This window comes from Musa acuminata, chromosome BXJ1-2 (genome assembly GCF_036884655.1).
Source record: "Musa acuminata AAA Group cultivar baxijiao chromosome BXJ1-2, Cavendish_Baxijiao_AAA, whole genome shotgun sequence".
NCBI lineage: Eukaryota > Viridiplantae > Streptophyta > Magnoliopsida > Zingiberales > Musaceae > Musa > Musa acuminata.
Genome location: NC_088328.1, coordinates 25588472 through 25600594, shown reverse-complemented (window position 1 = coordinate 25600594; position 12123 = coordinate 25588472). Strand labels below are relative to the sequence as shown.

Here is a 12123-nt window from a genome sequence, read left to right as displayed (position 1 = left end):
AATTAATTACCGTCTTCAATGCCCAACCTGTGCTAAGCATCAATCAAAGTACATACACTACAGAAGCTGATTCGTATGATCAGAGATGGGGTTTAATCTTGATGACAGCACTTGAACCAAGTTTCAAGAGTGCCGTGGATGGAGGAGATGTGGTTGTTCTGATTGCTGGCTTCCTCTCCCTCTTGGTATTCTTGAATTGATGATGACACAACTTTTTCTTGGGGAAAGGAATTGATGCCATGGCTTACGTTGCAGAGTCATCTGAAAAAGTGTCTATATCATCTCATAACCTATAATCGAGCTAAATCTCGACTACTTATCTGAAGAGTATTTGTTAATCTTGGATTCCTTTAAACTTTAAAATTATTTTGATTATTTATATGGAGTTTGCGTTCGATAAGCCATCGACTCGATATCATTTTTTAATAAAAATTTTGACGAATGAGAAAATTTTCACCACCAAACAAACATAAGATTGAAACAAATAATATATATATTTCTTGTAAAGCTTAATTACTAATTATAAGACTTAAAACAATAGAATAAAAAGATGATAGAAGATTTATATATGCGTAAGAACACATATTATCTTTGGATGCTCTTAACAGATTATGGATGGTTATCATTTTTGGTCTCGAGAATTTATTAATGAAATCTCCTTATGAGATTTAGATAGCAGACAACAAACTTTGGGGACTTCTTATAGTAATTGGGTTTCATTACTCCTGTGGTTATACAAGTAACAAAGGCCAAGCACAAAATTATCCAAGAAAATATGAATAAAAAACATCTAATATTGATTGATATCGAGAGGACACTTTTCCATTTTATATAACGACCACATAGCTCAAAGTAGAAGCTTCCGAGAAAATGAAGATCCTTTCCATAGCTCAAACCCCAACTTTGCCTGCTTTACTTCGTCCACACGTCGGTGTGAAGAAACCTGCAGCCATGACATTGAAATTGTTCAAAGAGAAAGGAAGTTTAGCAGGGATGGAGATTCCAAATTTTACCTCAAGGGAAAGGCTAAGAACCAGTTCCTGCAAAGAGGGTGTAAGGCATGCCTTCTTGCAACACATATGACTCTGCTCCAGGCATTTAAACATCCATGAGAGAAGCTTCATGGCCTTCACAACCACTGCCAGGGGAGCAGGCACATACACCATTTTGGTACCCTCACCAGCTGCAGCTATCCCTCCTGGATCAAGGTAATAACAAGGTTTAGTACATTAGTCTGATGGCCATCTGCACAAACCTCATCGAAAGTGTCTATTTGATGCTCAGCATGAACACAAGTCTCTAATTCAACTCATCTGTTCAGTGCAGCATACTGCATTTTTTTCACTTGAGAGGCTTAGATGACCAAAAGGCTCATGCCTGCAAACATAAAATTTCATGTCACAAACACAGGCATAAAAAACATCATATTTCAATTCACTATCATCAAGCCAAAGTCGCCGTGAATTCCTTCTTGGTTACTCATCATGTTGCATGGAGGGATTAGCAGAACATTCCAGATTTGCTAACTTATGTCCGACTTTCTCCTTGCTCTAGTTTTTCAAAGCATTGATGAAATTTTGAATAACCAACATCCTAGTTACGTTTGGCGATCCATATGAATAATTGATCGACATAGTCTCAAATATCTAAACACAAGAAAATAGGCACAGTTAGCTGAATTTCCAGATCGGTAGACTTTGTCTTTACTCCTGTTTGTTAGACAAGGCTACAGATAAATCATCCATAAGTAATCCATAACCAAGAAATCATTCAAATCTAACCACTGAGTTTACATTTGATGCACCAACAGGTAATGCAAGGAGTAGTTAAAGCAATACAGGCCCATGGAAACCGGCTCAAACATGCAGTTCTACAGCACCTCAGATTCACGGATGGCTTTTACTGGCCTAACATAGTCACACGTTTTGAGACTGCTATTTCAACTCCTAGAATACCACATAAAGGATTGGAGAACATAACAGTATATGAGCTTCTGAAAGCAAAGGGAGAAGAAGAAAAAGAAGCAGTATATTGGTGTCGCACGAGTGATACAGTCTATGATGCAGTACAGAACGTATTAACTCATTCAATTTTGTTAGATGTCATAACATACAACACTCTAATTTGATGCATCGCAATAACACTTCCAGCCGAAAATTTAATTTGCAGATGACACAACACAATATTGGAGCCTTGGTTGTGATAAAGCCAGAGGATGAAAAACTGCTTGCTGGTATTGTCACTGAGAGAGGTAATCAGAATTCACTTGTTTGACCACCAAGTAATCCAAAATATTGAAATCAAAACCCTTGCCTTTAGTTGATGATCAGTTATCATGAGAAACATTTCAAGGGCTACAAAATTATTGTGATATAGCAAAACATGATGCAAATCCCAATATGACAAGATAAGTCCTAGGACATAGAGACATTCGAGTTATATTGTAAATATACTATCCAAGTCTGCAAAATGTGTACCATCACATAACTCAGAATCATTACAAAATAAATCAATCCCCTGACAAGGACAGAGAAGAAGTAACAACAGGAACCTTAAACTTTGGTTCAAATCAAAGTGATTCTCCATTTTGTTGTTCTGAATTCACTTTTTTTACAGATTATCTACGGAAAATTATTGTGCAAGGAAAATCTTCCACATCAACAAGAGTCGGGGAAATAATGACTGATGAGGTATAATCTTGCACTGCACGTAAGCTTGCATTTCCTTAGAACTCGGACGGTTGCTCCTATTTCTTGGTATTCTAACATTATCTTTTGCTGTGTTACAGAACAAACTCATTTCTGTGACTTCAGATACAAACATTCTAAAAGCTATGCAGCTAATGATAGGTAAATATTTGATTCTTCCTTGTATGGATTCCTCCCAAAACTTGGTAAGAATTTAACAAATACATGATACATGTGATCTTCTATTTTGGCAGACCATCATATTCGTCACATGCCAGTAATTGACAAGAAGGTAGTTGGCATGATCTCAATCGTAGATGTCGTTCGAACAATAGTAGAACAGCAACAAGCAGAAGTGAAGCATCTGAATGAGTATATCAAAGGCAATTATTAATACAATATGGTCATCCATACTTGAACATTTACTGTAGCAAAATCTCTGTGCTGCAACACCATGGTGTTTGGAATCATCTTCTTCACTTGGCGATCTGTTTAAAGGTTGATAAATAATTGTTCAACTTCTTAGAGTTAATATAGATGGCAAACAAGCAATGCAGATAGAGGTATCACCATACTATGTTTCCCTATACAAAACTCAAGTTACACTATTTAAGATTACCAAGAACTTGCAACATAAAATCAACTTGATTGAATCAAATGATAGAGTAAAAGATTTAACAGTTACCTGTAGAATTAATTCAGAAACTAAATAGGCTTTTGCACCATTGCAATGGTCCAAGCTTGCGAAAGATCATAGAAGTTGACATCTTCTAGGAAAGGGGCATATTTGATCATGTTAAAGCTAAAGATGGACAATAATTTGGACTCATGAGCTAATTTGAAACGATGTAATATATACATATAGTTACTGCAGTTCTCGAGAGAAGGCAAGTCTAACATGCAAAACTTGTTGTTCAATGTGTTTGCAACAAAAGGTATCATGGAACGGTGCTACCTCTTCAATTTTCATACTTTCTAAGACTCCTTACAGTTGAATAGGTGATGAATTCTTTTGGACAAAAATGACATGGATCTCCACTTTAGTTCTCTGTCTCGAGGGAGTGTCTGTGAAGTAAAAAATAAACAAGCTAATCATCAGCCGCTCCCGCTATAACCCACAAGAAAAAGATTTCTATTTTAGCTAGAGGAATCTATTAATTGATGAACACATTTTCGCATTTAAGGGGAAAAAGTTTGAAACTTTGCATCTTCTTCGCCAATCCTTTACCAAAAAAATCCAGAAAATTCACGTTTTGGGCTCTTTCTTCCACCGAAAGTTGGGATGCCGATTGTTTTGAAGAAAGTGGCAAAAGAAAGATGATGATCTTACTCACAGAAGGGAACCAGATAAAAGAGATGTACAAGAAAACTATGTTCTCTAATTTGGGGTTTACTCGACCGATACAAATTTATGTTGGGAAAAGCTGAGAAAAATCGAACCTTGGAAGAGATTAAATCAAACATAGTAGAAAAAGAGTGTGATAAAGATCGGACTCGTCTTAACTTCCAGTTGAATTTGTCGTCGTGGAAGGAGATGACGCCATTGCCGGGCTTTGCGAGAGCTGAACGCCAGGTGTCCTTCTTCGCCATCTAAAGGAGATCGTCGTTCACTACGAGCTGCGGGCTCCCTCTCTGACTCCCCGCCGCCGCCCTCTCCCGCTCCCCTTCCGTTTCCATCACCCTGCCTGCCGTCCACCTCGTCACTCCCGCGCTCTCTGCGCGGGTGTCGGTACCGAGAAGAATCCCCCGTCGCACCCTGCTTTATAGATACAAAGTCCTCTCCCGTGTCAGCCGATATAGAGCGACATATCTCCTATACATCTCGGTATCGCCCCTTATTTAAACAATATAACGATATTATATATCTTTATTTTTAAAAAAGAAATATTTTTTTGTTTTTTAAAAAGAAATATAAAAAAGAAAGTGATATCTCCAAAGATTTTAAGAAGTTATTTTTCCTTGATTAAGGTATTATTTAATAGCCTTCAAGAACTCTCTTTTTCCACTCACAATAAATCTGAAATTTGACCTAATGGTTGGATCTCCTCTTCGTCTTTTGATGTGGCTGTTGGAATACTTATGGAAGTAGCGTCCGATTGATTAACCTGATGAGAGCCACCTCCTTATCATCTGTCGACCATCAACATCAATCATTATCTCACACCTTGTTCAACATATCATCTTTGTTGTTGTTGCTGCCACTACAATGAAGGGGGAGAAGATTTTATCTGATGAATCATGATATGCTTTCTAAGCAAGTAGTGCCAACCAAGTGACGAGGAGCAAGTTAGGCCAAGCACTTCAGGGCTGGTTCGTATCTTAATCTTCCTCTTTCCCAAGTGCTGTTAAAGTAGCTGCATCACTGGATATGAATATTACACTATCATCCTCATTTGTGCCCCAGTCAACTCTTGAATCATTCTATGCAGGACTGGAGAACATATTCTTGGTTCATCAATTTAGGGTAAAGTTCACCAATTTATGTTTATCTTTTTGTTTAGTTGTGTTTACGAGAAGTATGGTGGACAAAAGCTCCAATAGATCCTTCCACAGAACATGTCTTAATTGTTCAATATGAGCAAATAATGAAGATTAAACCATCTAAATAACAAAATCCCTCTGTGAAGCAGTTTCTAGATGAAATATCCAGTCACACACGTGTCAAAAAGGAAGGCACAGTTAAGTTCATATATAATAAGGGATTTTATTTATCATTAACTTGACAATAGGGCAGGATAGCTCATCTTTGGTGTTAATCTGTTTACCAGCTTTACATGGTTATGCTTTAGAGGAAACTTGATGAGGCAGACTCCATTAACATGGGAACTATGAGACCTGGTCCTAATCCACAAATGAAAGGGCAGGTTGACTTCATTTCAAGAGATGTGGCATTCATGTGACTATATACATCAATCAAGGATTTTAGCATCACATCAAACTTTCATCCTGTAAAGACTAAAAGCTGAAAATAGAGAAATATTTTGGCTCATGAAAAGGGCTGTATTCTGTATATCACCAAATGACAATTAAACTTCTACCTCACCGGTATTACACAACAACAGGATGATGCATGTTTGAAACAAAAATGAGAAAACTACTCTATGTTTTTCAGGAGTACAACTAAAAGGCCAAATTACTAGAACCATGACATTTCAACAAAGAAACACTTCACCCAATTTACAGATTATATGCTATCCATGTGCACTGTATGCTTAGAAGTTATACATACCTTACGAGCCCTGGATATGCCAAGTATTGCATCCAAGCACTTGCCTGTACAGAGCATTCGTTTCAATTATACAGAGAAAAAAAAGAAACTAATCCTTCACAGCATCTTTAATAGTCTAGATTGTGGCCTTGAGTTGTTGTCTTTCACCTTCAACTTTCTCCGAACTTTGGGCTTGTCTCGGAATATCGTTCTTGCACTTCTTTCAACTTTGATTTCGCCGATCATTTTATTTTTCCAGTACTGTCATTTCACTTAATTCTGCTATCTTCTTTTCACCATAGGTTTAGGAGATGAAAACTTTATGTACTTCATCCAAATCATTTCCTGTATACCTGGAGAGGCATTAACATCATACAATGGGGGAATGAGGATTTACATTAGAAGTTCAAATTAGACTAAGAGGACCAATGGCTGAAAGCAGATATGAAGTGTCACCTCACACGTAATTTGTTATCCTTGCTATCTATATCATGTGTGTGGGTTTCGTCTTCTGACTGTTGCAGGTAATCTCTACTGCATTTAACATCATCTTTGCTGCCATATCTCAAACTCTGATGAAAGTGCTCATCATCCTGCGACAAAATGTTGCTGATCAAGTAGTTATAAATTCTTTGATATCACAAATTTCTCCTTGATCTTAATCATTATTATTTCTAATAGTTCAATTCTAGCTGAAAAATCTAAGCGAGCAATAATCATGTACATACTGTTTATTGTTTATTAACATGAAATTAGGTGATTCTTTAATCTAAATTAAGTGAACCAACATACAAGCAATTCTAATGCACTCAAAAGGATTAAAAAACAACCACAATCATTTTGGACATTTTTCAATAATTTGGTCTTGTACAGAATTTTTTGATATAAACTAACTCCTATGTAGTCATATTTTTCTAAGCTACAGTTTGCTGGATTAAAAAAGTACAAATTTGTATAAATTAATTAGTAGCAATTAAACTAATTTGTATAAATTAATAGATTCTAAAAATATAAACTTTCTTATGTTATTTTAATATCTTGGTAAATAAAATTAGATCAGTTTACAGAGGCTGTTATAGTTAATATATAAAGTAATACAAATTAAGTATAAGAAACCTCAGGTTTCAAGAGTTTATAATTTATCAAATTCCAGTATGGTTATTGGATTTTTTTTCAATTGCATTGCTTGTATCCTCTTCGAAGTCATTTATTGATGGATCAACTAATTTGTCATTGATGCAAACACATCAGGAAGCTTTGAATACAAATCAATCCATGATATCTAAAAGAAATTGTAAAAAGCAACTATGTTGATGCAAATTTATTGTTGAGCTTGTGCATTTTTGTTGTTTTAATGGCCATAGATATGCACTTGCATGGAACTATGTGTTTGCTGCTGTAAATGCGGACTCTTTCTGCATTTTGTTATGCCTGCATCTGTTTGCCTATCTGCTACTGAGGTTGGCCTTTGTTCTGTGTGGGATGATATGTTAGTTTTGAACTCTTTTGGAATCATGACTTTCCAAACTAAATCTAATATTGTGTTGGCTTCCTTACATTTGAAATTGAAGCTGTGTGGTTGTCACCATTTTTTTCGTCTGAGCTGGTAGTCAGTTGCTCCTCTAGAAGACCACCCTTCAAGTTGGAAAATGATCTCCTCAGGTCCTTTTTTTCTAACTCGTTTTTGTTTAAGGTATGCTTCAAGTTACTGTACTGCACTCCAGGGTTTGCTACCTCAGATTTCAGCACCGAAATAGTTGTATCTTTTTCATCTTTTATATTTCTCAACTCATTCATCTCTTCCAATGATATGTTTCCTTCTTTCCTTAATACTGCTATTTCTTTCTTAAGAATATCTATTTCTAGGTTTTTGTCTTGCAGTGATATCTCACCGACTTCAGTTGCTGTCCTTGATAGGTCCATCTCAACTAACAATTCTTCTTTCTCTTTGTTCTGCTCAGAGAGAAGAGATTTCTCCAATATGACCTTTTCCATCTCAGATTTGAGTTGCATTTCTTCTACGAAGTTCTTTTGGTTTGCTACCCCAGACATCTTATAATTCTCAAGCTCCCTTTGAGTATCTTTGAGTTCCAGAAGTAGCCTATCTGCCTCCTTTGATTTGAAATATAATAAGTCTACTAATTGCTTAAATTTCATGCGGAATTGTTCTTGCACTGATACCAAATCCTTTTTAGTTTTCTCCAATAGATCTTCCAGGCTGCTTTTTTCTGATCGCAGCTCTGCAGTTTCTTTTAGTACATGTTTGACTATCTTCTCATTTGCTTGAAATGTGGATGACATATGTGCAGAAAGACTTCTAAATTCCTCCTGAAGCCGCTTAACAATTTTAGAATTGCTCCATTTTGCTTCTCTTAATGCCTCTTCTGCCAGTATGGCCCTTTTCTCTTGCTCAACCTTAGCATCTGTGATGGTTGCTATATCTGCTCCAAATGATTCAGCCTGTTTGTGAAGTTCTTTCTCCAGGCATTCAACATGAGATTCAAGGTCACTGATAATGGCTACATGTGTTGAACACTCATATTGCATCCTGAGTTGTTCTCGCAGTTGAATTTGCTCCAGTTTTGTCGTGATGTCATGGTTTTCCTGTTTCAAAATTTCATAGTCCAAAGCAAGCTGTTCCATTTGCATTTCTAGATCTTCATGGTCCTTCATGTAAAATTCTACTTCATTATTAAGATCAACGATTTTGTTCTCGAGTGAGTACGCAACCTTCATATCATCATGTATATTGACTAGTTCATCCAATGCATATTGTTCTTCATTGTCATTTTGGGCAACTTTTTTATCCAACTTCTGCTCACATTCATATTTCTTTAGTTGTGGAAGTCCATTTTCCAATTTCATGGCCTCTAGTTCATCACCAGTTTCTGTTTTGAGATACATTTTGCTACATTTCATACAAAGTGGCTCCCTATTTCTCTGCTCCAACAGTGTATCAAGATCTTTTACAGCAAGTATCAACTCAGATCCTTGCATCATTTTTAGTTGCAAACGAAGATGTACATTCAGATTTTTCTCATGATCTAATTCTTGTTTTGTTTTCTCAAGTAATGAATGAAGATCATCTCCATCATGCTGTGAGCCAGTAGGAATATTTCCCTCAAATTTTATTGGCTTTTCTGAGAGCTTCAGTGATTCACATTCTCTTTTAAGTGCGTCTCTCTCCTCTTTTAGGCTACTTAATTCCCTTGAAAGATCTTCTCCTCGCTTGCACTCCTTAGTAATTTGCTTTCGAAGAATCTGCAGTTCCAGATCAGACAGTTCTACCTTCCTTGTCAACATAACAATATCATATCTTAATTTCTTAAGGCTGTCCTCTGAATCACATGATGTTTCATTTAATACAACATCACCTGAACTTCTTGTTGATGCATCTGCATTTCCATCAGGAGCTGAAGTGCGAGACCAGTCACCTGAACTGGTAATCAGCCTTTTAGGAGTGTCACTACTGATAAGAGGTGAGAAGAAGCTAGTAGGATCCCTTTGAGTATTGTTATGCTTGATCCAATTATCTCTTGTTGCATATATTCCTGAACTGGTATCTGAATCTGATGCTGATATAGTATCAAAGCTGTGAGATTTTTGGAGGCTTCCATGGGAATCAACACGGATAGGAATGTCTCTGCTTGATGGGAACTTGACTTGTGACTGAGTGTTAACATATGAACCATCCTGAAGAACGATATTAGAGGAAAAGTTCATTAATCATAGGTAATCTAGAAGTACGATACAAGATTTTCCACATAGGGCATTCTCTTAGGCTTAACTCTTGATCGATTGTGTTTAGTGTCCTACTTGAAGCTTTTTCATCTTTTTTGACAAGGATTTTCACAAATAGATACACTAATTATTTTTTCCTCCTTAGACAGCATAAGTTCCATAGCATCTTCAGATAGATGAAAAATGCATTAGCCACTCTATTAAACATGTGAAAATAAGCATCAAATATGTCAGCTGGTGGATTGCTGGTAGGATTTGAGGAAAAGAATTATAAGAATTATTTTAATTTTTTTTCCTTACACTCATAAAGCTGAAGCAGTCCATGTCATTGGGAGCTTTGACACCTTCCTTAAAATCACACAGCTTTAACTCGCTCTGTGATGCTCTTGTTTGTCGCTTAATCATCGCTTCTCCATCTTCATTACCTTCTCTGAGGGAACAGTTGGAGAGAACTGAATGATTAGCAAATCTACCTTCAGTCATGCAATTTATTCCAATATAAGTACTAGTCCCCTTAAGTTACCTTGCCTTACCATCACCCTGGATTCTCTGAATGGTAATCTGTCATTTCAAGCAAAAACCGAATAGTTAGGATTGTAGAGTAAACATCCAAAAACTTGTGATTCTTGGGACACATGAATGATCTGAACCATTTCAGCTTTGTTAGAGGATTAATGAATACGATAGAAGAAAGGAAAATCCAGAAAGCATGACAGTACAAGAACATATTTCATCTAGGAACTTGTGAATTCTATTGATCCTCAGTATCAGATGACACATGAGATCAATGCCTATCAAGCAACTTAGAAAGTGGGACTCCTCACATGCAAGATTGTTCCTGTGTTTGATGCCTTGAGAGGGAGAGAAACCGAGGCAGCATTGAACACCGCAGCATAGTCTGCCAGGTTAACAGTGACATCTCCCAAAACCCCAGCTTTGCTTGATCCCTGCAAACCTTGCAACGAATCAGCTGTAATTGTTTGTGCATTGTACATAATGAAAGAGCATCAGGAAACGATTGAAGAATCTTTCATACGGTAGCTGAAAGGAGAAATCTGTAGACTTTGTCATCCATCTTTCCAGTGGTTGGATTTCGGACAAGCTTCACCGTCTCGTAAACCGGATTCACCCAGTTGCAGGTGCCGCCGACGACCGCCACCTTCTCCGATCTCGCCGTCGGTCTGCCAGCGTCCACCGGACCCAGGCTGACCATCATCGTTCCCGGTCCTGACTGCGGTATCTGATGAAATCGACAATGTCAAAAGCAGAACCCATCTCCAGAAGATCAACCAATACGTCTCTGTAACAGAAGATCAGCAGCCAGATATTATTACTTCATCCAGCCAACCTGAGTCGCTTGGAATTGCAGCTTGAAGACGGCTTTGTTCTTGTTCTTCTCGGTCGCCCTCCATCGCGCTGCCTTGAACATCTTGGATCTGTCCTTCAATTCTTCATGGTGTTCGCGAACAATGTGGGGTGGTCACTGCACAGACCGCGGTCATGGCTTCTCTGTCATCCTCTGTATGTTACTGTGAATGAATCTGGAGGAAAATGCAGAGGGAGAAAGGAGAGTGAGAAGGAGAATATGATGGGTGGGATGAAGAGCAGGAAGACAAGTGAGCAGATCTAGGAATAGATTCATTTGTCATCTTTCTCTGTGTCTTCTTTTCTACTTGATGGTGTAAAGTTTGCACAGTGATACTGGGATGGTTTTGAATATGAGAAGCTTCTGTGCAATAAAAAAAGTGAGATTGCTATGATGCTGAAAAATGTGCTATAAACTAGGAAATAAGGAATTATTACGTTAGCTTGAGAGTTGAATCCTTGTGTTGGCTGGGGAATATATATATATATATATATGACTTAATACTATCATAGTATTATTATAGAATATAAGTGAGATACAAGGAAGATGAGCTTTAAGAAATTTCTCAAGGGAAGTATTGAGTTATTAAAAAATAAGTTTGTATACTTTCATTCTTTTCAAATTTTACATTAATATAGTTTTTATCCTTTCTCTGCAGAAGTGCTCACAATGACAATGTGATTTCATCATTCTTGCCACCACTTACTTGCCAAGGAAGCAGAGTGTGGACTTGGTCGTACTGGTCATGGTACCCAAGAACAGGGATGTGCATGTTGCAATCATGGAACATGGTCCCCTTCCCACATTACACTTGTCTGGACCTCAAGTCTATTATCCTTCGGGAGCATCTTTTACAGACCAATGTAGAACAAGTGGAGAAATGTTGACAGAGATTGAGAATTGCAAGTCTTCTTCCCTACAGCTGGTTTGAACTAATCCAAATGTGAGTTCTCTTATGTGTCTTATTATTCTTTTCCTTTTACTGTCAGTGCTTTTAGCTGAAAGAAAAAAAAAAAATCCAGTTTAATGCTCTTTCCTTTTTATCTGCTACTTTAGCAACATCCCTTTCATTTCAAAGTGGAATGGGTACAAAAAGAAAATGAGAAGATGGAAAAGCACGA

At 37.2% G+C, this 12123-nt stretch overlaps 2 protein-coding genes and 1 long non-coding RNA gene across 7 annotated transcripts; 1 reads left to right on the top strand and 2 right to left on the bottom strand.

Annotated features, from left to right (window-relative positions):
• Nucleotides 1-776: 776 nt before the first annotated feature.
• Nucleotides 777-4468, bottom strand: LOC135605032 (uncharacterized). Of its 3 annotated transcripts, none has more exons than XR_010484286.1 (4): nucleotides 4192-4468; nucleotides 3102-3752; nucleotides 1014-1377; nucleotides 777-943 (listed from the first exon to the last, which is right to left on the bottom strand). It is a non-coding gene; the product is annotated as an uncharacterized LOC135605032 (long non-coding RNA). The 3 variants fall into 3 exon arrangements; XR_010484287.1 differs by having other exon boundaries at nucleotides 3102-3175; nucleotides 3373-4458; XR_010484285.1 differs by having other exon boundaries at nucleotides 3102-4451.
• LOC103975793 (CBS domain-containing protein CBSX3, mitochondrial) lies at nucleotides 1078-3177 on the top strand. The gene is made up of 6 exons (XM_009390879.3): nucleotides 1078-1208; nucleotides 1811-2074; nucleotides 2170-2251; nucleotides 2617-2690; nucleotides 2789-2849; nucleotides 2942-3177. The coding sequence occupies exons 2-6, from the start codon at nucleotides 1814-1816 to the stop codon at nucleotides 3079-3081; spliced, it is 618 nt and encodes a 205-aa protein (XP_009389154.2). The 5' UTR covers nucleotides 1078-1208; nucleotides 1811-1813; the 3' UTR covers nucleotides 3082-3177.
• A 1340-nt stretch (nucleotides 4469-5808) lies between the features above and the next one.
• Nucleotides 5809-11470, bottom strand: LOC135604985 (spindle pole body component 110-like). 3 transcript variants are annotated; one of them, XR_010484280.1, is made up of 9 exons: nucleotides 10985-11468; nucleotides 10673-10876; nucleotides 10461-10583; nucleotides 10160-10197; nucleotides 9937-10066; nucleotides 7453-9588; nucleotides 6352-6488; nucleotides 6064-6248; nucleotides 5809-5960 (listed from the first exon to the last, which is right to left on the bottom strand). XR_010484280.1 is itself a non-coding variant. In XM_065094654.1 (8 exons), exons 1-8 carry the CDS (start codon nucleotides 11046-11048, stop codon nucleotides 6200-6202), a joined length of 2895 nt encoding a protein of 964 aa, XP_064950726.1. In that variant the 5' UTR covers nucleotides 11049-11470; the 3' UTR covers nucleotides 5809-6199. The 3 variants fall into 3 exon arrangements, 2 of the variants coding, with proteins under 2 accessions (XP_064950726.1, XP_064950720.1); XM_065094654.1 differs by having other exon boundaries at nucleotides 5809-6248; nucleotides 10971-11470; XM_065094648.1 differs by having other exon boundaries at nucleotides 5809-6248.
• Between the last annotated feature and the right edge of the window lie 653 nt (nucleotides 11471-12123).